At 61.0% G+C, this 26,724-nt stretch overlaps 3 protein-coding genes across 6 annotated transcripts; 2 read left to right on the forward strand and 1 right to left on the reverse strand.

The window, feature by feature from the left end:
• The first annotated feature begins 343 nt into the window (after window positions 1-343).
• Window positions 344-12,756, forward strand: PRICKLE3 (prickle planar cell polarity protein 3). 3 transcript variants are annotated; one of them, XM_069882933.1, is made up of 9 exons: window positions 344-404; window positions 3,209-3,294; window positions 3,376-3,559; window positions 4,609-4,722; window positions 5,663-5,800; window positions 7,597-7,800; window positions 10,015-10,201; window positions 11,608-11,820; window positions 12,237-12,756. In XM_069882933.1, the coding sequence occupies exons 3-9, from the start codon at window positions 3,452-3,454 to the stop codon at window positions 12,602-12,604; spliced, it is 1,332 nt and encodes a 443-aa protein (XP_069739034.1). In that variant the 5' UTR covers window positions 344-404; window positions 3,209-3,294; window positions 3,376-3,451; the 3' UTR covers window positions 12,605-12,756. The 3 variants fall into 3 exon arrangements, with proteins under 3 accessions (XP_069739034.1, XP_069739032.1, XP_069739033.1); XM_069882931.1 differs by lacking the exon at window positions 344-404 and adding an exon at window positions 1,893-1,946; XM_069882932.1 differs by lacking the exon at window positions 344-404 and having other exon boundaries at window positions 3,227-3,294; window positions 3,380-3,559.
• Window positions 12,757-13,833: 1,077 nt separating this feature from the next.
• On the forward strand, window positions 13,834-17,583 carry PQBP1 (polyglutamine binding protein 1). Its single transcript, XM_069882939.1, has 6 exons — window positions 13,834-13,988; window positions 14,605-14,716; window positions 15,820-15,929; window positions 16,056-16,148; window positions 16,249-16,309; window positions 16,418-17,583. Exons 1-6 carry the CDS (start codon window positions 13,922-13,924, stop codon window positions 16,566-16,568), a joined length of 594 nt encoding a protein of 197 aa, XP_069739040.1. The 5' UTR covers window positions 13,834-13,921; the 3' UTR covers window positions 16,569-17,583.
• Window positions 17,584-17,585: 2 nt separating this feature from the next.
• Window positions 17,586-26,470, reverse strand: FTSJ1 (FtsJ RNA 2'-O-methyltransferase 1). 2 transcript variants are annotated; one of them, XM_069882937.1, is made up of 11 exons: window positions 26,427-26,470; window positions 23,621-23,797; window positions 22,631-22,700; window positions 20,910-21,006; window positions 20,500-20,578; window positions 20,329-20,381; window positions 20,125-20,178; window positions 19,916-20,018; window positions 19,730-19,813; window positions 18,805-18,908; window positions 17,586-18,208 (listed from the first exon to the last, which is right to left on the reverse strand). In XM_069882937.1, the coding sequence occupies exons 2-11, from the start codon at window positions 23,739-23,741 to the stop codon at window positions 17,855-17,857; spliced, it is 1,119 nt and encodes a 372-aa protein (XP_069739038.1). In that variant the 5' UTR covers window positions 23,742-23,797; window positions 26,427-26,470; the 3' UTR covers window positions 17,586-17,854. The 2 variants fall into 2 exon arrangements, with proteins under 2 accessions (XP_069739038.1, XP_069739039.1); XM_069882938.1 differs by having other exon boundaries at window positions 20,910-20,996; window positions 22,630-22,700.
• Window positions 26,471-26,724: the final 254 nt, after the last annotated feature.

A 26,724-nucleotide genomic window follows, 5' to 3' on the forward strand; every position in this document is an offset into this window, starting at 1 on the left:
CCAGGAACCCTCTAGATCCACCTGGGACCCCTTTAGGCCCTTCTAGGATCCCCAGGAACCCTCTAGATCCACCTGGGACCCCTTTAGGCCCTTCTAGAACCCTGTAGATCCACCTGAGACCACTTTAGGGTCTTCTAGGATCCCCAGGAACCCTCTAGATCCACCTGAGACCCTTTTAGGGCCTTCTAGGACCCCCAGGAACCCTCTAGAGCCCCCTGGGACCCCTTTAGGCCTTTCTAGGACCCCCAGGAACCCTCTAGATCCACCTGGGGCCTCTTTAAGGCCCTAACTTCAGAACTTCTCTCAAGGTTGGAAAAAAACGACCCCCGATTCCACTTTTTCATCCCCTGAAACGATTCGACGCTCGCGATAAAACGTCCCTGGAATTTCTGTGCCGCCAAAATGTGAATTTTTAGAAGGTTTGGGAGTTGTGGGAAGAGAAATATTGGACCTCACCCCACCCCAAAGGGGTCCTGGGGGCTCTAGAGGGTTCCTGGTGGTCCTAGAAGGGTCCAAGAAGACCCTAAAGGGGGTCCAGGGGGCTCTAGAGGGTTCCTGGTGGTCCTAGAAGGGTCCAAGAAGACCCTAAAGGGGGTCCAGGGGGCTCTAGAGGGTTTCTGGTGGTCCTAGAAGGGTCCAAGAAGACCCTAAAAGGGATCCAGGGGGATCTAGAGGGTTCCTGGTGGTCCTAGAAGGGTCCAAGAAGACCCTAAAGGGGGTCCAGGGGGCTCTAGAGGGTTTCTGGTGGTCCTAGAAGGGTCCAAGAAGACCCTAAAAGGGATCCAGGGGGATCTAGAGGGTTTCTGGTGGTCCTAGAAGGGTCCAAGAAGACCCTAAAAGGGATCCAGGGGGATCTAGAGGGTTCCTGGTGGTCCTAGAAGGGTCCAAGAAGACCCTAAAAGGGATCCAGGGGGATCTAGAGGGTTCCTGGTGGTCCTAGAAGGGTCCAAGAAGACCCTAAAGGCGTCCAGGAGGCTCTAGATGGTTCCTTGGGGTTCTAGAAGACCCTAAAGGGGTCCCAGGGGGATCTAGAGGGTTCCTGAGGGTCCTAGAAAGGATCGAGAAGACCCCCAAGAACCCTGTAGAGCCCCCTGGGAGCCCTTTAGGGCCCACTAGGACCCTGAGAAACCCTTTAGAGCCTTTAGAGCTCTTGAAGTAAGAGCTCCCCGTACTTCTTAGGGGGGTTCTGGGGTGACTGGGGGGTCTAGGGGGGGTCCTGGGTGATTTTAGGGGGACTAGGGGGTGTCCTGGGTGATTTAGGGGGGACTTGGGGGGGTCCTGGGTGATTTGGGGGGGACTCGGGGGGTCCTGGGTGATTTGGGGGGGGATACGGGGGTGTCCTGGGTGATTTGGGGGAGACTCGGGGGGGTCCTGGGTGATTTAGGGGGGACCCAGGGGGGTCCTGGGTGATTTGGGGGGGGACACGGGGGTGTCCTGGGTGATTTGGGGGAGACTCGGGGGGGTCCTGGGTGATTTGGGGGGTCCTGGCTGATTTGGGGGGCACTCAGGGGTGTCCTGGGTGATTTAGGGGGGACCCAGGGAGGTCCTGGATGATTTCGGGGGGGACTCGGGGGGGTCCTGGATGATTTGGGGGGGACTTGGGGGGGTCCTGGGTGATTTGGGGGGTCCTGGATGATTTGGGGGGGACTCAGGGGGGTTCTGGGTGATTTAGGGGGGACTCGGGGGGTCCTGAATGATTTGGGGACCCCAGAGGGGTTTGATTGAAGGGGCGCGGTGGGCGTGGCCAGGAGGGAGGGGGCGTGGCCAGGAGGGAGGGGGCGTGGCCAGGAGGGAGGGGGCGTGGCCAGCGGCGCGGCTGGTAAAGCTGGAGGGGGCGTGGCCAAAGGAAGGGGGCGTGGCCAGCGGGGGCGGGGGCGTGGCCAGAGGAGGGGGCGGGTCCTCCTGGCGCGGCCATGTTCGCCCGTGGGTCCCGGCGGAGACGATCGGTGGGGGCCGGGGGGGGGGGGGGGATCTGTGGGGCAGGAGGGGGGGTTGGGGGCTCTATGGAGGATCTATGGGGCAGGAGAGGCCCTGGGGGAGGGGATCTGTGGGGCAGGAGGGGGGTTTGGGGGCTCCAAGGGGGATCTATGGGGCAGGAGAGGCCCTGAGGGACGGGTCTGTGGGGCAGGAGGGGGGTTTGGGGGCTCCAAGGGGGATCTATGGGGCAGGAGAGGCCCTGAGAGAGGGGATCTGTGGGGCAGGAGGGGGGTTTGGGGGCTCCAAGGGGGATCTATGGGGCAGGAGAGGCCCTGAGAAAGGGGATCTGTGGGGCAGGAGGGGGGTTTTGGGGCTGTAAGGGGGATCTGTGGGGCAGGAGAGGCCCTGAGAGAGGGGATCTGTGGGGCAAGAGGGGGGTTTTGGGGCTCCAAGAGGGATCTATGGGGCAGGAGAGGCCCTGAGAAAGGGGATCTGTGGGGCAGGAGGGGGGTTTTGGGGCTGTAAGGGGGATCTGTGGGGCAGGAGAGGCCCTGAGAGAGGGGATCTGTGGGGCAAGAGGGGGGTTTTGGGGCTCCAAGAGGGATCTATGGGGCAGGAGAGGCCCTGAGAAAGGGGATCTGTGGGGCAGGAGGGGGGTTTTGGGGCTGTAAGGGGGATCTGTGGGGCAGGAGAGGCCCTGAGAGAGGGGATCTGTGGGGCAAGAGGGGGGTTTTGGGGCTCCAAGAGGGATCTATGGGGCAGGAGAGGCCCTGAGAAAGGGGATCTGTGGGGCAGGAGGGGGGTTTGGGGCTCCAAGGGGGATCTGTGGGGCAGGAGAGGCCCTGAGAGAGGGGATCTGTGGGGCAGGAGGGGGGTTTGGGGCTTGGGGGGGCTCTGGGGGCTGTAAGGGGGATCTGTGGGGCAGGAGGCCACAAGCCTTGTGGCACTGACCTGTTTTTACCCCAAAAACCCCCTTCTGCCCCATAGATCTCCCCTCAGGGCCTCTCCAGCCCCATAGCGCCCCCCTTCAGCCCCTTCTGCCCCATAGATCCCCCTGACAGTCCCCAGAGCAGCCCCCAAACCCCCCTCCTGCCCCATAGATCCCCCTTACAGCCCCTTATAGCCCCCAAACCCCCCTCCTGCCCCACAGATCCCCTCCCTCAGGGCCTCTCCTGCCCCACAGACCCCCCCTTAGAGCCCCCTAGAGCCCCCAAGGCCCCCTCCTGCCCCCCAACCCACCTCCCACCCCCCCCTTAACACTATTTTTGGGGTGTCCCCCCCCCCTTTTCAGACCCCCGAGCCAGAAGACCCCGACCGGGGCCAGCCCTGCCAGGCCTGCGGGGATCAGTGTCCGGGCTTCCTCGTCCACAACTGGAGGTAAAAAATTGAGGAGGAAGAGGGGGGCGAGGCTGGATTTTTGGGGTTCCCCCCCCTTTATACCTTATTTTCCCCCGCCAGGAAGATTTGCCAGCACTGCAAGTGCCCGCGGGGGGATCACGCGGCCGGGGGGGTTCCCCGAGACCTGGAACGAGTCATGGGGCGCTTGGTCTCTGATTTCCAGCCCCATCCCGGCTCCGATGACGATTCCGGCTGCGCCCCCGAGGAATACGCCTGGGTCCCCCCCGGGCTCAAACCCGAGCAGGTAACGACCCCCCCCGGGACACCCCGAAACCCCCACAGATCGCGGGGACCCCCCAAAACCCCACGGATTCCCCCTAGGGAACCGCTGAAGCCCCGGAGATCATGGGAAAGCCCCTGAGACCCTTCCCTCGAGGCTTCTCCCGCCCCATAGAGCCCCCTTACAGCCCCCTCGAAGCTCTCAAACCCCCCTCCTGCCCCACAGATCCTTCCCTCAGGGTCTCTCCTGCCCCATAGATCCTCCTTGGACCCCCAAAACCCCCCTCCTGCCCCACAGACCCTTCTCTCAGGGCCTCTTCTGCCCCATAGATCCCCCTTAAAGCCCCCAAACCCCCCTCCTGCCCCACAGATCCCCTCCCTCAAGGCTTCTCCTGCCCCATAGATCCCCCTTACAGCCCCCATAGCCCCCCCCCAGGCCCTCAAACCCCCCTCCTGCCCCACAGACCCCTCCCCAGGGCCTCTCCTGCCCCATAGATCCCCCTTGGGGCCCCCAAACCCCCCTCCTGCCCCACAGATCCCGCCCTCAGGGCCTCTCCTGCCCCATAGATCCTCCTTACAGCCCCCATAGCCCCCCCCAGGCCCCCAAACCCCCCTCCTGCCCCATAGATCCCCTCTCTCAGGGCCTCTCCTGCCCCATAGATCCCCCTTGGAGCCCCAAAACCCCCCTCCTGCCCCACAGATCCCCTCTCTCAGGGCCTCTCCTGCCCCACAGATCCCCCTTGGAGCCCCCAAACCCCCCTCCTGCCCCACAGATCCCCTCTCTCAGGGCCTCTCCTGCCCCACAGATCCCCCTTGGAGCCCCCAAACCCCCCTCCTGCCCCACAGATCCCCTTTCTCAGGGCCTCTCCTGCCCCACAGATCCCCCTTGGAGCCCCCAAACCCCCTTGCTGCCCCACAGATCCCCCTTGGAGCCCCCAAACCCCCCTCCTGCCCCACAGATCCCCTCTCTCAGGGCCTCTCCTGCCCCACAGATCCCCCTTGGAGCCCCCAAACCACCCTCCTGCCCCACAGATCCCCCTTGGAGCCCCCCCAAACCCCGTTGCTGCCCCCCAGGTGGCTCAGTTCTTCCGCTGCCTCCCCGAGGAGAAGGTCCCGTACCTCAACAGCCCCGGGGAGCGGCACCGGCTGCGCCAGCTGCGCCACCAGCTGCCCCCCCACGACAGCGAGGTCACTTGGGGGGGGCCCTGCGGGATTTTGGGGGGGTCCTGGATGATTTGGGGGGGCTTCTGGATGATTTGAGGGGGACTCGAGGGAGTTCTGGATGATTTGGGGGGGTTATGGATGATTTGGAGGGGACTTGGGGGGGTTCTGGATGATTTGAGGGGGACTTGGGGGCTCCTAGGTGATTTGGGGGGGGTCCTGGATGATTTGGGGGGTCCTGGAGGGGGGTTCTGGGTGATTTGAGGGGGACTTGAGGGAGTTCTGGGTGATTTGGGGGCGTTATGGATGATTTGGAGGGGACTCAGGGGGGGTTCTGGATGATTTGAGGGCGACTTGGGGGCTCCTTCGTGATTTGTGGGGGGGTCCTGGATGATTTGGGGGGTCTTGGGGGGATCCTGGGTGATTTGGGGGGGGCTTGGGGGGGTCCTGGGTGATCTGGAGGGGTTCTTGGCGGGGACTAGAAGGGTTCTGGATGATTTTAGAGGGGTTTGGGGGGGTCCTGGGTGATTTGGGGGGGACCTGGGGGGGTCCTGGTTGATTTTGGGGGTAGTTCTGGATGATTTGGGGGGAGGATTGGGGGGTCCTGAGTGATCTGGGGGAGACCTGGGGGGCTTCTGGTTGATTTGGAGGTGACTTGAGGGGCTTCTGGCTGATTTAGGGGGGACTTGAAGGGAGGTTCTGGATGATTTGGGGAGGATTTGAGGGGCTTCTGGATGGTTTTGGGGTGTCCTGGATGATTTGGGGGTGTCCTGGATGATTTTGGGGGGGGTCTTGGTGACCTTCCTGGAGTTATTGGGGTGCTTGGGGGCGTGGGTTCACAGATTTTAGGGGGTTGGGGAGGACTTGTGGGGCTTGGGAGGGGTCAGAGGTTTTGCGGGGGGGGCGCGGGGGTGATTTTTTGGGGTGCTGTCCCCCCGTGACCCCCCCTTTTTGCCACCCCCCCCAGCCCCAATACTGCAACGCGCTGGGGGAGGCCGAGAGGAGGGAGCTGAAACGCTTCGCTCAGCAGCGCAAACGCGAGAACCTGGGCCGGGGCAGCGCCCGCCCCTTCCCCCTCACCATCACCGGAGCCATCTGCCAGCAGGTGGGGACCCCCAAAAATGGGGAGGGGGACCCCAAAAATGGGGAGGGGGGCACCGAAAATGGGGAGGGGGGCACCGAAAATGGGGGCCTGGGGGCTGAAAATGGGGAGAGAGACCCGGAAAATGGAGGCGTGGGGGCTGAAAATGGGGAGAGGGGCTCGGAAAAGGGGGGAATGGGGAGAGGGACCCCGAAAATGGGGAGAGGGACCTCAAAATGGAGAGAGGGACCTCAAAAATGGGGAGAGGCATCCCGAAAATGGGGGCCTGGGGGCTGAAAATGGGGAGAGGGACCCGGAAAATGGAGGCGTGGGGGCTGAAAATGGGGAGAGGGGCTCGGAAAAGGGGGGCGTGGGGAGAGGGACCCCGAAAATGGGGAGAGGGACCCTGAAAATGGAGGCCTGGGGGCTGAAAATGGGGAGAGGGGCTCCAAAAAGGGGGGAACGGGGAGCAAAATGAGGGGGAGAAGCCCAAAAAGAGGGACAAGGACACCAAAAAGGGGGGCATGGGGGTCAAAAATGGGGAGAGGGAGCCTGAAAATGGGGAGAGGGACCCTGAAAATGGGGGCCTGGGGCTGAAAATGGGGAGAGGGACCCTGAAAATGGGGAGGAGGACCCCAAAAATGGGGGCCTGGGGCGGAAAATGGGGAGAGGGACCCGGAAAATGGGGAGAGGGACCCCGAAAACGGGGAGAGGGGCCCCAAAAAGAGGGAAATGGGGACCAAAATGAGATGGAGCACCCCGAAAATGGGGAGAGGGACCCAAAAAATGGGGAGAGGGACCCTGAAAATGGGGAGAGGGACCCTGAAAATGGGGGCCTGGGGCTGAAAATGGGGAGAGGGACCCTGAAAATGGGGAGGAGGACCCAAAAAATGGGGGCCTGGGGCGGAAAATGGGGAGAGGGACCCAAAAATGGGGAGAGGGACCCCGAAAATGGGGAGAGGGACCCCGAAAAGGGGAAGAGGGGCCCCAAAAAGAGGGAAATGGGGACCAAAATGAGATGGAGAACCCCGAAAATGGGGAGAGGGACCCCAAAAATGGGGAGAGGGACCCCGAAAATGGGAGGCTGGGGGCTGAAAATGGGGAGAGGGACCCTGAAAATGGGGGCCTGGGGGCTGGAAATGGGGAGAGGGACCCCGAAAATGGGGGCCTGGGGACCAAAAATGGGGAGAGGGACCCTGAAAATGGGGAGAGGGACCTCAAAATGGGGAAAGGGACCCCAAAAATGGAGGCGTGGGGGCTGAAAATGGGGAGAGGGGCTCCAAAAAGGGGGGAATGGGGACCAAAAATGGGGAGAGGGACCCGGAAAATGGGGAGAGGGACCCCGAAAACGGGGAGAGGGGCCCCAAAAAGAGGGAAATGGGGACCAAAATGAGATGGAGAACCCTGAAAATGGGGAGAGGGACCCCAAAAAGGGGGGGGGGGACCCTGAAACTTGGGAGGTGAAACCACCTATGGGGTGTGAGATTCCCCCTATAGGGTGTGAGGCCCTCTTATGGGGTGTCAAAGCGAATCTATAAGGTCTAAGACCCACTTATCGGGGATTGAACTGAATCTATAGGGTGTCAGACTGCACTTACGGGGGATCAAACTGAATCTATAGGCTATCAGACTTCACTTTTGGGGTCTCAAACCGAATCTATAGGGTGTCAAACCCCCGTGATGGGGTCTCGGACTCAATCTGTAGGGTATCAGGCCCCACTTACGGGCTATCGAACGGAATCTATAGGGTGTCAGACCCACTTTGGGGGTCTCCGAGCGGCTCTATAGGGTGTGAGCCCCCGTTGCGCGTGTCCCGGCAGTGCGGGCGGCAGATCCGCGGGGGCGACATGGCCGTCTTCGCGTCCCGCGCCGGGCACGGCGCCTGCTGGCACCCCCAGTGCTTCCAGTGCTCCCAGTGCGGGGAGTTACTGGTGGATCTCATCTACTTCTACCAAGACGGCCGCGTGTACTGCGGGAGGCACCACGCCGAGAGGAGGCGGCCGCGCTGCCACGCCTGCGATGAGGTGCCTATAGGGGCCTATAGGGGGTTGTAGGACTCCTATGGGGTTTATATGGGGGGTATGGGAGGTGTCGGGGGCGCGGGGAGGGTTATACGGGGGGATTATAGGGCTTGGGGGGAGCGTAGGGGTCTCTGAGGGGTGTTGGGAGGGTCCTATGGGGGGTATAAGGGGTTTATATAGGGTGTGTGGGGGGGGTTATAAGGGACTATGGAGGTTGGGGTTTAGGGTTTGGGTGGTGTATAGGGGGCTAAAGGGGTGTGGGGGGCTCCTATGGGGGGTATAAGGGGGTTATAAGGAGTGTATAGGGGATGTTGGGGGTGTGGGGAGGGTTATGGTGGGTATAGGAGGCCACTTATAGGGTGTCAGGCCCCCCTATAGGACGTCAGGCTCCACTTATAGGCTGTCAGGCTCCACTTATAGGGTGTCGGGGCACTCGTATAGGGTGTGAAGCTGCTCCTACAGGCTGTCAGACCCCACTTGTAGAGTGTCAGACCCCCCTATAGGACATCAGGCCCCACTTACAGGGTGTCAGACCCCCTATAGGACGTCAGGCCCCACTTATAGGACATCAGGCCCCCCTACAGGACATCAGGCCCCACTTATAGGGTGTCAGGCCCCACTTACAGGGTGTCAGGTCCCCCTATAGGCTGTCAGGCCCCACTTATAGGCTGTCAGGCCCCACTTATAGGGTGTGGAGCTGATCCTATAGGGTGTCAGGCCCCCCTATAGGACGTCAGGCTCCACTTACAGGGTGTCAGGGCACTCGTATAGGGTGTGGAGCTGCTCGTATAGGACGTCAGGCCCCCCATAGGACGTCAGGCCCCCCTATAGGACATCAGGGCCCACTTATAGGGTGTCAGACCCCCTATAGGACGTCAGGCTCCACTTACAGGGTGTCAGGGCACTCATATAGGGTGTGGAGCTGCTCCTGTAGGGTGTCAGGCCCCACTTCTAGGGTGTCAGGCCCCCCTGTAGGACATCAGGCCCCACTTATAGGGTGTCAGGCCACTCGTATAGGGTGTGAAGCTGCTCCTATAGGGTGTCAGACCCCACTTATAGGGTGTCAGGCCCTCCTATAGGACGTCAGGCTCCACTTAGAGGGTGTCAGGGCACTCGTATAGGGTGTGAAGCTGCTCCTATAGGGTGTCAGACCCCACTTACAGAGTGTCAGGCCCCCCTATAGGACGTCAGGCTCCACTTACAGGCAGTCAGGCCCCACTTACAGGGTGTCAGGGCACTCATATAGGGTGTGGAGCTGCTCCTGTAGGGTGTCAGGCCCCACTTCTAGGGTGTCAGGCCCCCCTGTAGGACATCAGGCCCCACTTATAGGGTGTCAGGCCACTCGTATAGGGTGTGAAGCTGCTCCTATAGGGTGTCAGACCCCACTTATAGGGTGTCAGGCCCTCCTATAGGACATCAGCCTCCACTTATAGGGTGTCGGGGCACTCATATAGGGTGTGGAACTGCTCCTATAGGGTGTCAGACCCCACTTACAGAGTGTCAGGCCCCCCTATAGGACGTCAGGCTCCACTTACAGGCAGTCAGGCCCCACTTATAGGGTGTCAGGGCACTCCTATAGGGTGTGAAGCTGCTTCTGTAGGATGTCAGACCCCCCTATAGGCTGCCAGGCCCCACTTGTAGGGTGTCAGGCCCCACTTGTAGGGTGTCAGGCCCCACTTATAGGGTGTCAGGGCACTCGTATAGGGTGTGGAACTGCTCCTATAGGGTGTCAGACCCCACTTACAGAGTGTCAGGCCCCCCTATAGGACGTCAGGCCCCACTTATAGGACATCAGGCCCCACTTATAGGCTGCCAGGCCCCACTTATAGGGTGTCAGACCCCCTATAGGACGTCAGGCTCCACTTAAAGGGTGTCAGGGCACTCGTATAGGGTGTGGAGCTGCTCCTATAGGCTGTCAGACCCCACTTATAGGCTGTCAGTCCCCGCTTATAGGGTGTCAGGCCCTAGTTATAGCGTGTCAGACCCCCTGTGGGACATCAGGCTCCACTTATAGGGTGTCAGGGCACTCGTATAGGGTGTGGAACTGCTCCTATAGGGTGTCAGACCCCACTTCTAGGGTGTCAGTACCCCCTGTAGGATGTCAGGCTCCACTTATAGGGTGTCGGGGCACTCATATAGGGTGTGGAGCTGCTCCTATAGGGTGTCGGGCGGCCCCTATAGAGCAGCAGCCCCCTAGCCCGGCTCCGTGCCCCTCAGATCATCTTCGCGGCGCGCTGCACGGAGGCCGAGGGCCGCCACTGGCACCTGGGCCACTTCTGCTGCTTCGAGTGCGAGGAGCCGCTGGGCGGGGGGCGCTACCTGCTGCGCCTCGGCCGCCCCTACTGCCCCCCCTGCTACCAGGCGCGGCACGCGCACTACTGCGACGCCTGCGGGGACCCCATCGGTGAGAAAAACGTGGGGTCCGGGGAGAAAAGGGGGGAAAATGGGGGGTTCGGGGGGAGAAAAGGGGAAAAATGGGGGGTTCGGGGGGAGAAAAGGGGGCTTGGAGGGGATTTGGGGGGAGAAAGGGGGGGTTCATGAGGAGAAAAGGGGTGTTTGAGGGGATTTGGGGGGAGAGAGGGGCAAAAAGGGCGGGTTCGGGGGGAGAAAAGGGGGCTTGGAGGCGATTTGGGGGGGGAAAGGGGGGCTCGGGGGGAGAAAAGGGGTCTTTGAGGGGATTTGGGGGGAAAAAGGGGGAGAAAAGGGGTCTTTGAGGGGAATCGGGGGGAAAAGGGGGAGAAAAGGGGTCTTTGAGGGGATTTGGGGGGGGAAAAGGGGGAGAAAAGGAGTCTTTGAGGGGAATCGGGGGGAAAAGGGGGAGAAAAGGGATCTTTGAGGGGATTCGGGGGGAAAAGGGGGAGAAAAGGGGTCTTTGAGGGGATTTGGGGGGAAAAGGGGGGAGAAAAGGGGTCTTTGAGGGGATTCGGGGGGAAAAAGAAGGAGAAAAGGGGTCTTTGAGGGGATTCGGGGGGAAAAAGGAGGAGAAAAGGGATCTTTGAGGGGATTCGGGGGGGCTCAGGGGGAGAAAAGGGGTCTTTGAGGGGATTTGGGGGGAAAAGGGGGGAGAAAAGGGGTCTTTGAAGGGATTTGGGGGGGAAAAAGGGGGAGAAAAGGGTTCTTTGAGGGGATTCGGGGGGAAAAGGGGGGGTTCGTGAGGAGAAAAGGGGTGTTGGAGGGGATTTGGGGGGAGAGAGGGGCAAAAAGGGGGGGTTCAGGGGGAGGAAAGGGGGCGAGGGGGGAGAAAGGGGGAAAAATGGGGGGTTCGGGGGGAGAAAAAGGGGCTTGGAGGGGATTTGGGGGGGAAAAGGGGGGATTGAGGGGGAGAAAAGGGGTCTTTGAGGGGATTTGGGGGGAAAAAGGGGGAGAAAAGGGGTCTTTGAGGGGATTCAGGGGGAGAAGGGGGGGGTTCATGAGGAGAAAAGGGGTGTTTGAGGGGATTTGGGGGGAGAGAGGGGCAAAAAGGGGGGGTTCAGGGGGAGGAAAGGGGTCTTTGAGGGGATTCAGAGGCAAAAGGGGAGTTTCAAGGGGAGAAAAGGGGTTTTTGAGGGGATGGAGGGGAGAAGGGGGGAAAAGGGGGGGTTGAGGGGGAGAAAAGGGGTCACTGGTGCCACTGGTGTGACTGGTGCCTCGCTATGGGTCCGAGCCCCCTCATTATGGGTCCGAGCCCCCTCATTATGGGTCCGAGCCCCTTCCTTATGGGTCCGAGCCCCCTCATTATGGGTCTGAGCCCCTCGCTATGGGTCCGAGCCCCTTCCTTATGGGTCCGAGCCCCCCCGCTCTGGGTCCGAGCCCCCCGCTTTGTCCCCCCAGGGCTGGAGCAGGGCCAGATGACGTACGAGGGGCAGCACTGGCACGCGCTGCCCGGCTGCTTCTGCTGCGCGGGCTGCGGGCGCTCGCTGCTGGGGTTACCCTTCCTCCCGCGGGGGGGGCAGCTCTTCTGCTCCCGGCCCTGCGCCCAGCGGCCCCCCCCGGCCCCCCGGCACGCGCCCGCCCGCAGGTCCTGGGGCGGAGGACCCCCCGCCGGTGAGAAACGGGCACTGGGAGGCACTGGGAGGGACTGGGGGGGGCTTCGAGGGCTCTGGGGGGCACTTGGGGGTCACTGGGAGAAGCTGGGGGGCGCTGAGGGATACTGGGAGGCACTGGGAGGGGCTTTGAGGGCACTGGGGGGCACTTGGGGGTCACTGGGAGAAGCTGGAGGGGCGCTGAGGGATACTGGGAGGCACTGGGGGGGCACTGGGAGGCACTGGGGGGGGCTTTGAGGGCACTAGGGGGCACTGAGGGATACTGGGAAGGCGCTGGGAGAAGCTGGGGGATACTGGGAGCACTGGGAGGGGCTGGCGGAGGCACTGGGAGGATCTTTGTGGGTGCTGGGAGGCTCTGGGGGGGCACTGGGAGGCACTGGGGGGGTCTCTCACCCCCATTTCCCCCCCCCCCCGCAGGCTCTGAGCCCCGGTTCCGGCGGGGGGGTCCCCATCGCCACTCGATGCCTGAACTGGGAGGAGGAGGAGGAGGAAGAGTGGGGGGGCCCCCCCCTGCCCCCCCCCCCAGCCCCAACCCCCCCCAAACCCCCCCCCTTGGGGGGGTTTGGGGGGGGTTGGGGCGTCGGGGGGGGGCGGGAGGGAAGCAGGAGGCGCCATTTCCCCCTCCCTTCCTCTTCCTCTTCCTCTTCCTCCTCCGAGGCCGAAGGCTTCTTCCTGGGGGAGCCCATCCCCCTCCCCCCCCCAGCTCCGACCCCCCCCCCAGCTCCGACCCCCCCGAGCCCCCCCGGCCCCCCCCATCCCGGCCCCGCGGCTGCGTCCTCGCTTGACCCCCCCCCCGGGTGACCTTTGACCCCAGGGTGACCTTTGACCCCAGGGTGACCTTTGCACTGTGACCCACTATCCCCTCCCCCACCCCGGGCTGCTGCAATAAACTGGGAGCACTGGGAGAACTGGGGTGACTGGTGGCGCTGGGATCATTGGAGTCACTGGGGTTACTGGTGCCACTGGGAGCACTGGTGGCACTGGGATCATTGGAGTCACTGGGGTTACTGGTGCCACTGGTTTTACTGGTGCCACTGGGAGCATTGGGGTGACTGGTGCCATTGGGATCAATGGAGTCACTGGTGGCACTGGGAGCACTGGGGTGACTGGTGCCACTGGGAGCACTGGTTTTACTGGTGTAACTGGTTTTACTGGTTACACTGGGGTTACTGGTGTTACTGGGAGCACTGGTTTTACTGGTGCCACTGGGGTTACTGGTGCCATTCAGGCTACTGGGACCGCTGGGGTGACTGGTGCCGCTGGGGTGACTGGTGCCACTGGGGTTACTGGAATCACTGAGCTCACTGGTGTCGCTGCTGTTGGCCCCGGGGTCACTGGTGTCACTGGGGTTACTGGTGGCGCTGCTGTTCCCACTGGTGGCACTGGGATCACTGGTTTTACTGGGAGCGGGGGGAACAACCACTAGCGACCCCCCAGTGAACGGCGACCCTACGGAGTCCAGGACCCAAGATGGCGGCGCCCTCTTCCAAGATGGCGGCGCCTCCTTCCAACACTCCAATCCGCCCTGGCCACGTGACTCCCCTGTTCCCGCCCTTTTCCCCGCGTCTTCCCCCCCCCGTTCCCGCCCTTTTTTGCACGCGACCCCCCCCATTCCCGCCCTCCTTCCCCACGTGACCCCCTATTCCCGCCCTCCTTCCCCACGTGACACCCCTATTCCCGCTCTCCTTCCCCACGTGACCCGCCTATTCCCGCCCTCCTTCCCCACGTGACCCCCTATTCCCGCCCTCCTTCCCCACGTGACCCCCTATTCCCGCCCTCCTTCCCCACGTGACACCCCTATTCCCGCCCTCCTTCCCCACGTGACCCGCCTATTCCCGCCCTCCTTCCCCACGTGACCCGCCTATTCCCGCCCTCCTTCCCCACGTGACCGGCGATTGGCTGAGGGGAGTCACGTGACCGGGCGGTGCGGAGCGCGGCGCGCCGGGTCGGTGAGGGGAGAAACCGGGGGTGGGGGGGGGCGGTAAATGGCGGAGATTCCCGGTTTCCCTGAGGGCTCCCGCGGTTGCCGCTGCTCCCGGGGGGCTCCCGCGGGTCCCCGCTGAGTCCCCGTCCCCGCCACCTTCCCCCTATAGGCCGGGGCGATGCCGCTGCCCGTGGCGCTGCAGTCGCGCCTGGCCAAGCGGGGGCTGCTCAAGCACGTGGAGCCCGGTGAGAGCGGGGGGCGGGGCTGAGGGGGCTGGGGGTGTAGTTATGGGGCGGCTATAGGGCTGTGGGTGTAGTTGTGGGGCTGTGGGTGTGGTTATGGGGCTGTGGGTGTAGTGATGGGGCGGCTGTGGGGCTGTGGGTGTAGTTGTGGGGCTGTGGGTGTAGTTGTGGGGCTGTGGGTGTAGTTATGGGGCGGCCGTGGGGCTGTGGCTGTAGTTATGGGGCTGGGGGTGTAGTTATGGGGCGGCTGTGGGGCTGGGGGTGTAGTTATGGGGCTGGGGGTGTAGTTATGGGGCTGTGAATGTAGTTATGGGGCGGCTGTGGGGCTGGGGGTGTAGTTATGGGGCTGTGGGTGTAGTTATGGGGCTGTGGCTGTAGTTGTGGGGTGGCCGTGGGGCTGGGGGTGTAGCTATGGGGTGGCTGTGGGGCTGTGGCTGTAGTTATGGGGCTGTGGCTGTAGTTGTGGGGCGGCCGTGGGGCTGTGGCTGTAGTTATGGGGCGGCCGTGGGGCTGTGGCTGTAGTTATGGGGCTGTGGGTGTAGTTGTGGGGCTGTGGCTGTAGTTGTGGGGCAGCCGTGGGGCTGGGGGTCCGTGTCCCATGGCCGCTGTGGTGCGGCAGAGCCCGAGGAGGAGATCATCGCCGAGGACTACGACGACGCCCACGTGGACTACGAGGCCTCGCGGCTGGAGGGGCTGCCCCCGCCCTGGTACAAGGTCATCGACCCCACCTGGTGAGCCCCCAAAGGGCCCTATGGCCCCTATAGGGTCCTGCAGCTGCTATAGGGTCCGGAGGGACCCTGCCCAGGGCCAAGAAGGGCCTTACAGCCCCGGCCCTGGCCCCGCAGTGCTTCTCATAGGGGCTATAAGGGCCTTCCCAGGGGCCTATAAGGGCTATAGGGGCCCTTCGGAGGGACCACGAGTGCTATAGGACCCAGAGGGACCCTTCCCGTGGGCTATAGGGGGTGCACAGACCCTCCCAGGGCTTATAGGGACCTTTGCCAGGGCCTGGAGGGACCTTTCCTGTGGTCTACAGGGTCTCTGCCGAGCTCTATAGGGGCCACAGGTGCATAGAGACCCTCCCCAGGGGCTATAGGGACCATGCTCAGGGCTTATAGGTGTTGTACAGACCCTCCCCAGGGGCTATAGGGCCTACAGGGACCATGCCCAGGGTTTATAGGGGCTGTACAGACCCTCCCCAGGGGCTATAGGGCCTATAGAGACCATGCTCAGGGCTTATAGGGGTTGTACAGACCCTCCCCAGGGGCTATAGGGTCTATAAGGACCATGCCCAGGGCTTATAGGGGTTGTACGGACCCTCCCCAGGGGCTATAGGGACCATGTCCAGGGCTTATAGGGGCTGTACAGACCCTCCCCAGGGGCTATAGGGCCTATAGGGACCATGCTCAGGGCTTATAGGGGTTGTACAGACCCTCCCCAGGGGCTATAGGATCTATAAGGACCATGCCCAGGGCTTATAGGGGATGTACGGACCCTCCCCAGGGGCTATAGGGACCATGTCCAGGGCTTATAGGGGCTGTACAGACCCTCCCCAGGGGCTATAGGGCCTACAGGGACCATGCTCAGGGCTTATGGGGGTTGTACAGACCCTCCCCAGGGGCTATAGGGCCTATAGGGACCATGCTCAGGGCTTATAGGGGTTGTACAGACCCTCCCCAGGGGCTATAGGGTCTACAGGGACCCTGCCCAGGTCCATATAGGTGCCAGAAGGCCCCTCCCCGGGGGCTCTAGGGCCAACCTCGAGGTTGCACAGCCCCTCCCCGGACCCCCTATAGCCCACAGCGCCCCCCTATAGAATCCATACGTCCCTCCCTAGCGGGCTGCCCTATTACTGGAACGTGGAGACCGACCTCGTGTCGTGGCTCTCGCCCAACGACCCCAACTCCGTCATCACCAAAGCCGCCAAGAGGCTCAAAGCCGGGCAAGGTGAGTTCCCAAAGGACTTTTTTGGGGGGTTTAGAGGATTTTTGGGGGGTTTAGAGGGTTGGGGGGTTTTTTTTAGAGGGTTTTGGGGTCCCCCCCAACTCTTCGGACCCCATTTCGTCTCCCTAGAACCCGAGGAGCCTCCGGAACGTGAGGAACCATCCCGCGAACGCCGCTTCCACCGGCGCGAGGAGGTGGCTCCGTACCCCAAAAGCAAGAAAAGTGAGTAAAACAAAACCTTTTAATTTTTTTTTGGGGGGGGGGACACCCCAAAATTTCACGATCTAAACCTAAACCTCCTTTTTTTATTCAACCCCCCCAGGCAGCCGCAAGGACGAGGAGTTGGACCCCATGGATCCCAGCGCCTACTCGGATGCTCCCAGGTAAATCCTTGCGGTTTAGGGCGTTTCCCAAGGTCTTGGGGGGCTCTCAAAGTTTTAGGGGTTCCCCCCTAAGGGCAACCTCGTGTGACACCCCAAAAAAAAAATTAGGGGAACGTGGTCGACGGGGCTTCCGAAGCGAAACGAAGCCAAGACGGGAGCGGACACCACGGCGGCCGGGCCGCTCTTCCAGCAGCGCCCGTACCCCAGCCCCGGAGCCGTGCTGCGAGCCAACGCCGAGGCCAGCCGCGGCAAGGACTGAGCCCCCCAAAACCCGGGGGGGGGACCCCCAAATCTCTGGGATCCCCACACCCCCCCGCTTCCAACTTGGGACCCTCGTGAACCTTTGGGCTCCTCCCCAGACCCCAGGGAAGCTGCACAAAGCTCTGGGAAAACTCCGACTGGAAGGATCTTTCCGAATTCCAGAGGCGCCCCCAAATCGCTGGGACACCCCCAAAGCCCAGGGAGCCCCCCCCAAAGCCCAGGGAACCCCCTCAAATCGCTGGGACACCCCCAAAGCCCAGGGAACCCCCTCAAATCTCTGGGACGCCTCAAAACCCAGGGAACCCCCGAACCCCAAGGATCCCTCCAAACACCAGGGACCCCCCCCCCCCCAAATCCCACAGAACCCCCCCAAATTCCAGGGATCCCTCCAAACAGCAGGACCCCCCCCGCCCCAAAATCTCTGGGAACCCCCTCGAAGCCCAGGGACCCCCCCAAATCCTTGGGACCCCCCCCAGACTCCAAGGGTCCCTCCAAACCCCTGGGATCCTCTCAAAATTCCAGGCAACTCCCCCAAATTGCTGGACACACCCCCCCCAAATCCCATGGACCCCCCCAAATTCCAGGGATCCCTCCAAACAGCAGGACCCCCCCCGCCCCAAAATCTCTGGGAACCCCCTCGAAGCCCAGGGACCCCCCCAAATCCTTGGGACCCCCCCCAAACTCCAAGGGTCCCTCCAAACCCCTGGGATCCTCTCAAAATTCCAGGCAACCCCCCCAAATTGCTGGACCCCCCCAAATTCCAGGGATCTCTCCAAACAGCAGGGAAACCCCCCCAAAAAATCTCTGGGAACCCCCTCGAAGCCCAGGGCCCCCCCAAATCCTTGGGACCCCCCCAAACTCCAAGGATCCTCCCTCCTCCCCCATTCCAAGGACACCCCCCCACCCCAAAATCTCTGGGAACCCACTCAAAGCCCAGGGACCCCCCCAAAACCCCAGGGAACCCCCAAATCTCTGGGGCACCCCCCCCGGAATAAACGCCGTGTGGCCTCAGGCATGGGGTTCAAAGGAAAAGGGGGTTTATTGGGGAGAGGGTGTCGCACACGCTCGTGCAAGGGGGTGCACCAGGGCCCTCGCAGGCCCCCCCAGCCTCGCACGAGGCTCCTTGCACGTTCCCAAGGGTCTTTGCGCGCCCCTGGCCTCGCACGAGGGGCCCACGAGTGTCCTCGCACACCCCCCTCCGATGGTGTCGCACGAGGATCCTTCACCCCCCTCTGCCTTGCACGAGGGTCCTCGCACGTGCACCAGTTTCACGGGGGAGGGGATTCAGTCCAAGAGGCTGAGCCGCTGCAGCTCCTCGCACGAGGGCTCTTCCTCCTCCTCCTCGCACGACGGCTCTTCCTCCTCCTCCTCGCACGAGGACTCTTCCTCCTCCTTGCACAAGGGTCTCTTCTCCTCGCACGAGGCTCCTTCCACGCCCACCTCTTCGCATGAGGACCTTGCCTTGTCTCCCTCCTCCTCCCTCGAGGCCCCCCCTCCCTCGCACGAGGCTCCTTGCACGCCCGGCTCCTCGCACGAGGGCCCTCGCACGCCCCGGCGCAGGGCGCAGGCCTGAGCGTAGGGGGGGGCGATGGGGGGCGCGGGGGGGGCCACGTAGCTGTACGGCTTCTGGGGGTCCAGCTGGGGGGGACAGGGGTGACCAGTGCCTCCCAGTGCCTCCCAGTATGGCCCAGTAACCCCTGCAGGGCCCCAGCTCCCACCCCTGCACCTAGAGGTGTAAGGAAAGGCTCTCCCAGTGCTTCCCAGTTCATCCCAGTGCTTCCCAGTTCATCCCAGTGCTTCCCAGTTCACCTCAGTACCTCTGAGAAGCAGCCAAAGAGCTTCCCCAGCACCTCCCAGTGCTTCCCAGTACATCCCAGTACCTCTGAGAAGCAGCCAAAGGGCTTCCCCAGTGCTTCCCAGTTCATCCCAGTGCTTCCCAGTTCATCCGAGAAGCAGCCAAAAGGCCTCCCTGGCCCCTCCCAGTGCTTCCCAGTTCATCCCAGTGCTTCCCAGTTCATCCCAGCCCCTCTGAGAAGCAGCCAAAGCGCTTCCCCAGTTCATCCCAGTGCCTCCCAGTTCATCCCAGTACCTCTAAGAAGCAGCTAAAGAACTTCCCCAGCCCCTTCCAGCCCTTCCCAGTGGTTCCCAGTTCATCCCAGTATCTCCAAGAAGCAACCAAAGCGCTTCCCCAGCCCCTCCCAGTGCCTCCCAGTCCGTCCCAGTGCTCCCAGTACCTGCAGGGGGTAGGTGCGGTCGGGGTCGTAGGCGCTCAGGTCCCCACAGGCCACGAAGGGGACGATGACGCGGGAGGGACCCGACAGCTGGGGGGGCCACAGGCCTGGGGGGGGACCCCAAAACTCAGGGATCCCCCCCAAAAAATCCAGGGACCCCAACTTACCCCCCCCAGGGATCCTCCCAAAAATACCAGGGACCCCAAAACCCCCTAAGGATCCCCCCAAAACCCTCAGTGGACCCCCCAGGGACCCCAGAAAACCCCCCTAGGGAGCGCCCCCCAAACCCAGGGGACCCCAAAATCCCCTCAGGGAGCCCCCCCAAACCCAAGAGACCCCAAAACTCCCTCCCAGGGAGCCCCCAAAGCCCCCCAGGGACCCCAAAATCCCCTCAGGGAGCCCCCCAAACCCAAGAGACCCCAAAACTCCCTCCCAGGGAGCCCCAAAACCCTCCAGGGAGCCCCCAAAGCCCCCAGGGACCCCAAAATCCCCTCAGGGAGCCCCTAAAGCCCCCCAGGGACCCCAAAACCCCCTCAGGGAGGCCCCCCCCCAAACCCAAGAGACCCCAAAACTCCTTCCCAGGGAGCCCCAAAACCCCCCAGGGACCCCAAAATCCCCTCAGGGAGCCCCTAAAGCCCCCCAGGGACCCCAAAACCCCCTCAGGGAGCCCCCCCCCCAAACCCAAGAGACCCCAAAACTCCCTCTCAGGGAGCCCCAAAACCCCCTCAAGGAGCCCCCCCCAAACCCAAGAGACCCCAAACTCCCTCCCAGGGAGCCCCAAAACCCTGCAGGGAGCCCCCAAACCCCCCCAGGTACCCCAAAATCCTCCCCCAGGGAACCCCCAAAAGCCCAGGGAATCCCAAAAGCCCCCCCTCAGGGAGCCCTAAAACCTCTGTGACCCCCCAAAACCTGGGGGGCCCCCCGTTACCCGCGTCGGGGTCGAGGAAGGGGTTGTCCATGGTGGGCTCGTAGCCTTCGGGGGGGCTGTAGCCACGACAGACAACAAAAGCCTCTACGGGAGGGGGTAAAAAAGGGAAGTCAGGACCCCCCCAAAACACTGGGGATCCCCAAAATCCAAGGGGAGGGTCCCCAAAATTAACGGGGGGGGCCTCACCGATGCTGGAGTTGCGGCTGCTGCGGGGTTTGGCGCAGGTGACGTCGGGGAAGAAAAGGCGAAGTTGGGCGTAAAGCAGCGTCACCTCCTTCCCTCGGAAGATCTGGGGGGGTCGGGGGGGGTCAGAGCACCCCCTTTTTTCTTAGGGGGCTGAGCTTAGACCCCCCCTCTTTTAAAATTTTGGGGCGCCCCCTCCCCGCGGGTTTTACCTTCGCGACGAAGGTGCCGCCTTTCTTCAAGACGTGGGTGGTGATGTTCAGCGCCTACGGGGTTAAACACCCCCCCTTTTTATAACTGAGGGGGGTTTTGGGGTCCCCCAAGGGGTTTGGGAGGGGGTTGGGGACCCCAAGAGTTTGGGGGGCCCTGGGGGGGGGGGTTGAGGGGGTTTAAGGTTGGGGGGACACCCCACTTACCGCCAGCAGGAGCTGAGCTTGGATGTATTCATCGAGGTCGTGCAGCCCCGTGACTGGGGGGGGAGGAAATTTTGGGGTTCATGGGGGGAATTTGGGGTTCGGGGGGGGGTTTAATGAGCCCCCCAAGAATTCTGAAAGTCCCCACCCCACCCCCCACCCCGAAAAAGTCACCGTCGGGGGCTCCGTCGCAGACAACCAGGTCAGCCGGGCGCCCCTCGAAGTGGCGCTGGATCTCCTGGGCCGTGGAGACCTGGGGGGGCAGGGGGGGTCAGGGGGGAAATGGGGGTCCGGGGGGGGGAATGAGGGGGAAATGGGGGTCTGGGGGGGGATAATGGGGGGGAAATGGGGATCTGGGGGGGAATATGGGGGTCTGGGGGGGAATTTGGGGGGGAAAATAGGGGTCTGGGGGGGAAATGAGGGGAAAGTGGGGGTCTGGGGGGGGAAATGGGGGGAAAATGGGGGGCTGGGGGGGGAAATGGGGGGAAAATGGGGGTCAGAGGGGGAAATGAGGGGAAAATGGGGGGCTGGGGGGGAAAACGGGGTCTGGGGAGGTGGAAATGGGGGTTTGGGGGGGTCCCCACCTTGGTGATGTCCCCCTGGATCTGCAGCACCCCCGGGATGGGGGCCATGGCCTGGAGATCCACGGCCACCACCTGCACCGGGGACCCCGGGGACCCCCTGGGGGGAGAGGGGGGGTCAGGGGGGACCCCAAACCCCATAGACACCCCCCACCTCTCCCCGGACCCCCCCTGCTCCCCCCGGAACCCCTAATCCCCTCCCAAAGCCCCCCAAAAGCTTCCCCCGCTCTCACACCCCATTAGACACCCCCAGCCCCCCCCAAACTGGGGCTCCCAGTCCTCCCAGTTCCCCCAGCTGGGACTCCCGGTCTGCCCAGTCAACCAAACTGGGACCCCGGGTCCCGAAACCGGGACTCCCAGTCTCCCCATTTCCCCAAACTGGGAACTCCAATCCCCAAACTGGGACTCCCAGTACCCCCAGTCCCCAAAACTGGGACCCCCGTCCCCAAACTGGGAACCCCAGCCCCCCTCGTCTCCTAAACTGAGACCCCCCCAGTCCCCAAACTGGGACTCCCACCCTCCCCCACTTCCCCAAACTGGGACCCCTGGTCATCCCAGTCCCCCAAACTGGGGCTCCCAGTGCCCCCACTCCCCCCAGTCCCTGAAACTGAGGCTCCCAGTGCCCCCAGTCCCCCAAACTGGGGCTCCCAGTGCCCCCACTCCCCCAAACTGGGACTCCCAGTGCCCCCAGTCACCAAACTGGGACTCCCAGTGCCCCCAGTCCCCCAAACTGGGGCTCCCAGTGCCCCCAGTCCCCAAACTGGGACTGCTGGTCCCCAAACTGGGACTCCCACCCTCCCCCACTTCCCCAAACTGGGACCCCTGGTCACCCCAGCCCCCCAGACCGGGACTCCCAGTGCCCCCAGTCCCTAAACTGGGGATCCCAATCCCCTCAGTCGCCCAAACTGGGGCTCCCAGTGCCCCCACTCCCCCAAACTGGGACTCCCAGTGCCCCCAGTCTCCCAAACTGGGGCTCCCAGTGCCCCCAGTCCCCAAACTGGGGCTCCCAGTGCCCCCAGTCCCCCAAACCGGGGCTACCAGTCCCCCCAGTCCCCCAAACTGGGGCTCCCAGTGCCCCCACTCTCCCAAACTGGGACTGCTGGTCCCCAAACTGGGACTGCCACCCTCCCCCACTTCCCCAAACTGGGACCCCTGGTCATCCCAGCCCCCCAAACTGGGACTCCCAGTGCCCCCAGTCCCCCAGACTGGGGCTCCCAGTGCCCCCAGTCCCCCAAACCGGGGCTACCAGTCCCCCCACTCCCCCAAACTGGGGTTCCCAGTGCCCCCAGTCCCCCAAACTGGGACCCTTGATCATTCCAGCCCCCCAAACTGGGGTTCCCAGTGCCCCCGCTGCCCCAAACTGGGGTTCCCAGTGCCCCCAGCCCCCCAAACCGGGGCTCCCAGTCCCCCCAGTCCCCCAGACCGGGGCTCCCAGTGCCCCCAGCCCCCAAACCGGGGCTCCCAGTGCCCCCACTCCCCCCAGTCCCTGAAACTGAGGCTCCCAGTCCCCCCAGTCCCCCAAACCGGGGCTCCCAGTGCCCCCAGCCCCCAAACCGGGGCTCCCAGTGCCCCCAGTCCCCCAAACCGGGGCTCCCAGTCCCCCCAGCCCCCAAACCGGGGCTCCCAGTGCCCCCAGTCCCCCAAACCGGGGCTCCCAGTGCCCCCAGCCCCCAGACCGGGGCTCCCAGTGCCCCCAGTCCCCAAACTGGGAGCGCCGGCCCCACCTGAGGTTGCGGCTCAGCACTTGGCTCCAGCTCCCGGGCGCCGCACACAGATCGACGGCGCGCTGGACGCCTGCCGGGGCCGCACCCCAAACCTGAGGGGGGACCCCAAAACCCTGGGGACCCCCCCCGAAAACCAATGGGGACCCCCCCAAACACAATGGGGAACCCCAAAAACAATGGGGAACTCCCCGAAACCCTGGGGACTCCCAAAAACAATGGGGACCCCCAAAAACAATGGGGACCCCCCCAAACACAATGGGGACCCCCAAAAAACAATGGGGAACCCCCCCAAATCCCAGTGTCCCCTCCAAACCCAGAGGAACCCTCCAAACCCTGGGAACCCCCCAAATCCTGGGGACCCCCCCAAATCCCACTGTCCCCTCCAAACCCTGAGGACCCTCCCCAAATCCCAGTGTCCCCCCCAAATTCCAGTGTCCCCTCCAAACCCTGAAGACCCCCCCAAATCCGAGTGTCCCCTTCAAACCCTGGGGATCCCCCCAAATCCCACTGTCCCCCCCAAACCCTGGGGACCCCTCCAAACCCCAGTGTCCCCTCCAAACCCTGGGAACCCCCCTCAAATCCTGAGGACCCCCCCAAATCCCAGTGTCCCCCCCAAACCCTTAGGACCCCCCCAAATCCCAGTGTCCCCTCCAAACCCTGAGGACCCCCCCAAATCCCAATGTCCCCTCCAAACCCTGGGGACCCCCCCAAATCCCAGTGTCCCCTCCAAACCCTGGGAACCCCCCTCAAATCCTGGGGACCCCCCCAAATCCCAGTGTCCCCCCCAAACCCTGAGGACCCCCCCAAATCCCAGTGTCCCCTTCAAACCCTGGGGATCCCCCCAAATCCCACTGTCCCCCCCAAACCCTGGGGACCCCCCCAAATCCCAGTGTCCCCTCCAAACCCTGAGGACCCCCCCAAATCCCAGTGTCCCCCCCAAACCCTGAGGACCCCCCAGATCTCGGGGATCCCCCCCAAAGCCCGGGGTACCCTGGAAGAGCTGGAAGCGCTGGTCGAGCTGCAGCAGCTTGAAGGCGCTGCGGGCGCGCCAGCCCTGCTCCTTCGCCAGCCGGTAGTAGACGTCCCGCTTGTCCTTGGACGAGCGCCCCATGGCCCTCGGGGGGCCCCCAAAATCCAGGGGGGGGCAGGATCCTTTAGTGGTAGGTTCTGCTAGAAATAAACCCGTTATTTGCATTAAATTAGACCCAAAACGCAGGGTTCTAGAGCTCCCGGGTTGGTTAAAGCCTTAATAAACTCCCTAAAATGGCGTATTTGTAGCTCTTGCTAGAAATAAACTCGTTATTTACATAAAATTAAACCCAAAATGCAGAGTTCTAGAGCTCCCAGGTTGATTAAAGCTCTAATAACGTCATTAATATCGCTTATTTGTAAATCCTGTGGGAAATAAAACCCTTATTTATGTAAAATTAGACCCAAAATACAAGGTTCTAGAGCTCCCTGATTGATTAAAGCTCTAATAACCCCATCGATATCGCTTATTTGTAGGTCCTGCTTCAAATAAACACGTTATTTATGTAAAATTAGACCCAAAATACAAGGTTCTAGAGCTCCCAGATTAATTAAAGCTCTAATAATCTCATTAATATCACTTAATTGTAGGTCCTGCTGGAAATAAACCTGTTATTTACATAAAATTAGACCCAAAATGTAGGTTTCTAGAGCTTCCAGGTTAATTAAAGCTCTAACGACCCCATCAATATCGTTTATTTGTAGGTCGTGCTAGAAATAAACCTGTTATTTATATTAAATTAGATCCAAAATACAAAGTTCTAGAGCTCCCAGGTTGATTAAAGCTCTAATAACCTCATCAATACCGCTTATTTGTAGATCCTGCTGGAAATAAACCCATTATTTTCATGAAATTAGACCCAAAATACAACATTCTAGAACTCGCAGGTTGATTAAAGCTCTAATAACCTCATCGATATCGCTTATTTGTAGGTCCTGCTCAAAATAAACTCGTTATTTACGTTAAATTAGACACAAAATGCAGGGTTCTAGAGCTCTCAGGTTGATTAAAGCTCTAATAACATCATCGATATCGCTTATTTGTAGGTCCTGCTGAAAATAAACCCCTTATTTATGTAAAATTAAACCCAAAATACAAGGTTCTAGAGCTCCCAGATAAATTAAAGCTCTAAAAACCTCATTAATATTGCTTATTTGTAGATCCTGCTATAAATAAACCTGTTATTTACGTAAAATTAGACCCAAAATGTAGGGTTCTAGAGCTCCCAGGTTAATTAAAGCTCTAACGACCCCATCAATATTGTTTATTTGTAGGTCCTACTAAAAATAAACCCATTATTTTCATAAAATTAGACCCAAAATACAACATTCTAGAGCTCGCAGGTTGATTAAAGCTCTAATAACCTCATCGATATTGCTTATTTGCAGGTCCTTCTGGAAATAAACCCATTACTTACGTAAAATTAGACCCAAAATACAAGGTTCTAGAGCTCCTAGGCTGATTGAAGCTCTAATAACCTCATCAATATTGCTTATTTGTAGGTTCTACTGGAAATAAACCTGTTATTTATGTTAAATTAGACCCTAAATACAAGATTCTAAAACTCGCAAGTTGATTAAAGCTCTAATAACCCCATCGATATCGCTTATTTGTAGGTCCTGCTGCAAATAAACCCCTTATTTACATAAAATTAGACCCAAACCACAAGGTTCTAGAGCTCCCAGATTGATTAAAGCTCTAATAACCTCATTAATATCGCTTATTGGTAGGTCCTGCTGCAAATAAACCCCCTATTTACATAAAATTAGACCCAAAATGCAGGGTTCTAGAGCTCCCAGATTAATTAAAGCTCTAATAACCTCATCAATATCGCTTATTTGTAGGTCCTGCTGCAAATAAACCCGTTATTTACGTAAAATGAGACCCAAAATACAAGATTCTAGAACTCCCCGATTAATTAAAGCTCTAATAATCTCATTCATATCGCTTATTTATAGGTCCTGCTGCAAATAAATCCCTTATTTACGTAAAATTAGACCCAAAATGTAAGGTTCTAGAGCTCCCAAGTTAATTAAAGCTCTAATAAACCCCCAATATTGTTTATTTGTAGGTTCTATTCTAAATAAATTCAGTGTTTACACAGAATTAGAAGCAAAATGAGGGGTCCCAGAGCTCTCAGATTGATTAAAGCTCTAATAAACCCTCTAATATTGTTTATTTGTAGGTCCTGCTAGAAATAAACTCATCACCCCAAACTGGGACTCCCAGTCTCTCCTCCCCCCTCAAACTGGGACTCCCAGTCTCTCCTCCCCCCTCAAACTGGGACTCCCAGTCTCTCCTCCCCCCTCAAACTGGGACTCCCAGTCTCTCCTCCCCCCTCAAACTGGGACTCCCAGTCTCTCTCCCCCCCCCTCAAACTGGGACTCCCAGTCTCTCCCACCCCTCAAACTGGGACTCCCAGTCTCTCTCCCCACCCCTCAAACTGGGGCTCCCAGTCTCTCCCACCCCTCAAACTGGGACTCCCAGTCTCTCTCCCCACCCCCCCAAACTGGGACTCCCAGTCTCTCTCCCCCCCCTCAAACTGGGACTCCCAGTCTCTCCCACCCCCCCAAACTGGGACTCCCACTCTCTCCCCACCCCTCAAACTGGGACTCCCACTCTCCTCCACCCCTCAAACTGGGCCTCCCAGTGCCTCCAGCCCCTCAAACCGGGGCTCCCAATCTCCCCAGTGCCCCGAACTGGGACTCCCAGTCTCTCCCCCTCCCCTCAAACTGGGACGCCCAGTTACCCCCCCCCATCACCCACCTGGTCTCTCCCCCCTACGCAAACGTAGCTCTACGCATGCGCAACCACTTTCCCCACTGCGCATGCGTAGCCCATTTCCGCAAGCGCAGCCCTATTCCTTACGCATACGTAGCTCCTTTCCCCACTACGCATGCGTAGCCTCTACGCGCAGCGCCCTCCCTTACGCACGCGTAGCCGCCATTCCCACTGCGCATGCGTAGACGTTTTCCCGCCTTTCCTCGCTACGCATACGTAGCCTGTACGCACGCGCAGCCCCTTTCCCCGCTGCGCATACCGAGCCCGTTTTCCCGCCTTAGCA

The sequence above is a fragment of the Phaenicophaeus curvirostris genome, unplaced genomic scaffold (assembly GCF_032191515.1).
Source record: "Phaenicophaeus curvirostris isolate KB17595 unplaced genomic scaffold, BPBGC_Pcur_1.0 scaffold_406, whole genome shotgun sequence".
In the NCBI taxonomy this organism is placed as follows: Eukaryota; Metazoa; Chordata; class Aves; order Cuculiformes; family Cuculidae; genus Phaenicophaeus; species Phaenicophaeus curvirostris.

Bases quoted from the DNA above. Each gene is read 5' to 3' on its own strand.
- PRICKLE3 (XM_069882931.1), top strand. From the start codon at position 1,914: ATGTTCGCCCGTGGGTCCCGGCGGAGACGATCG. The intron at 5,801-7,596 runs GTGGGGACCCCC...GTGTCCCGGCAG, and splicing joins CCGGAGCCATCTGCCAGCAG to TGCGGGCGGCAGATCCGCGG. The intron at 10,202-11,607 runs GTGAGAAAAACG...TTGTCCCCCCAG, and splicing joins CGCCTGCGGGGACCCCATCG to GGCTGGAGCAGGGCCAGATG.
- PQBP1 (XM_069882939.1), top strand. From the start codon at position 13,922: ATGCCGCTGCCCGTGGCGCTGCAGTCGCGCCTGGCCAAGCGGGGGCTG. The intron at 15,930-16,055 runs GTGAGTTCCCAA...TCGTCTCCCTAG, and splicing joins GAGGCTCAAAGCCGGGCAAG to AACCCGAGGAGCCTCCGGAA. The intron at 16,149-16,248 runs GTGAGTAAAACA...CAACCCCCCCAG, and splicing joins GTACCCCAAAAGCAAGAAAA to GCAGCCGCAAGGACGAGGAG.
- FTSJ1 (XM_069882937.1), bottom strand. From the start codon at position 23,741: ATGGGGCGCTCGTCCAAGGACAAGCGGGACGTCTACTACCGGCTGGCG. The intron at 20,579-20,909 runs GTGGGGACCCCC...CTGCCCCCCCAG, and splicing joins TCCAGGGGGACATCACCAAG to GTCTCCACGGCCCAGGAGAT. The intron at 20,019-20,124 runs GTAAAACCCGCG...CGACCCCCCCAG, and splicing joins GCGGCACCTTCGTCGCGAAG to ATCTTCCGAGGGAAGGAGGT.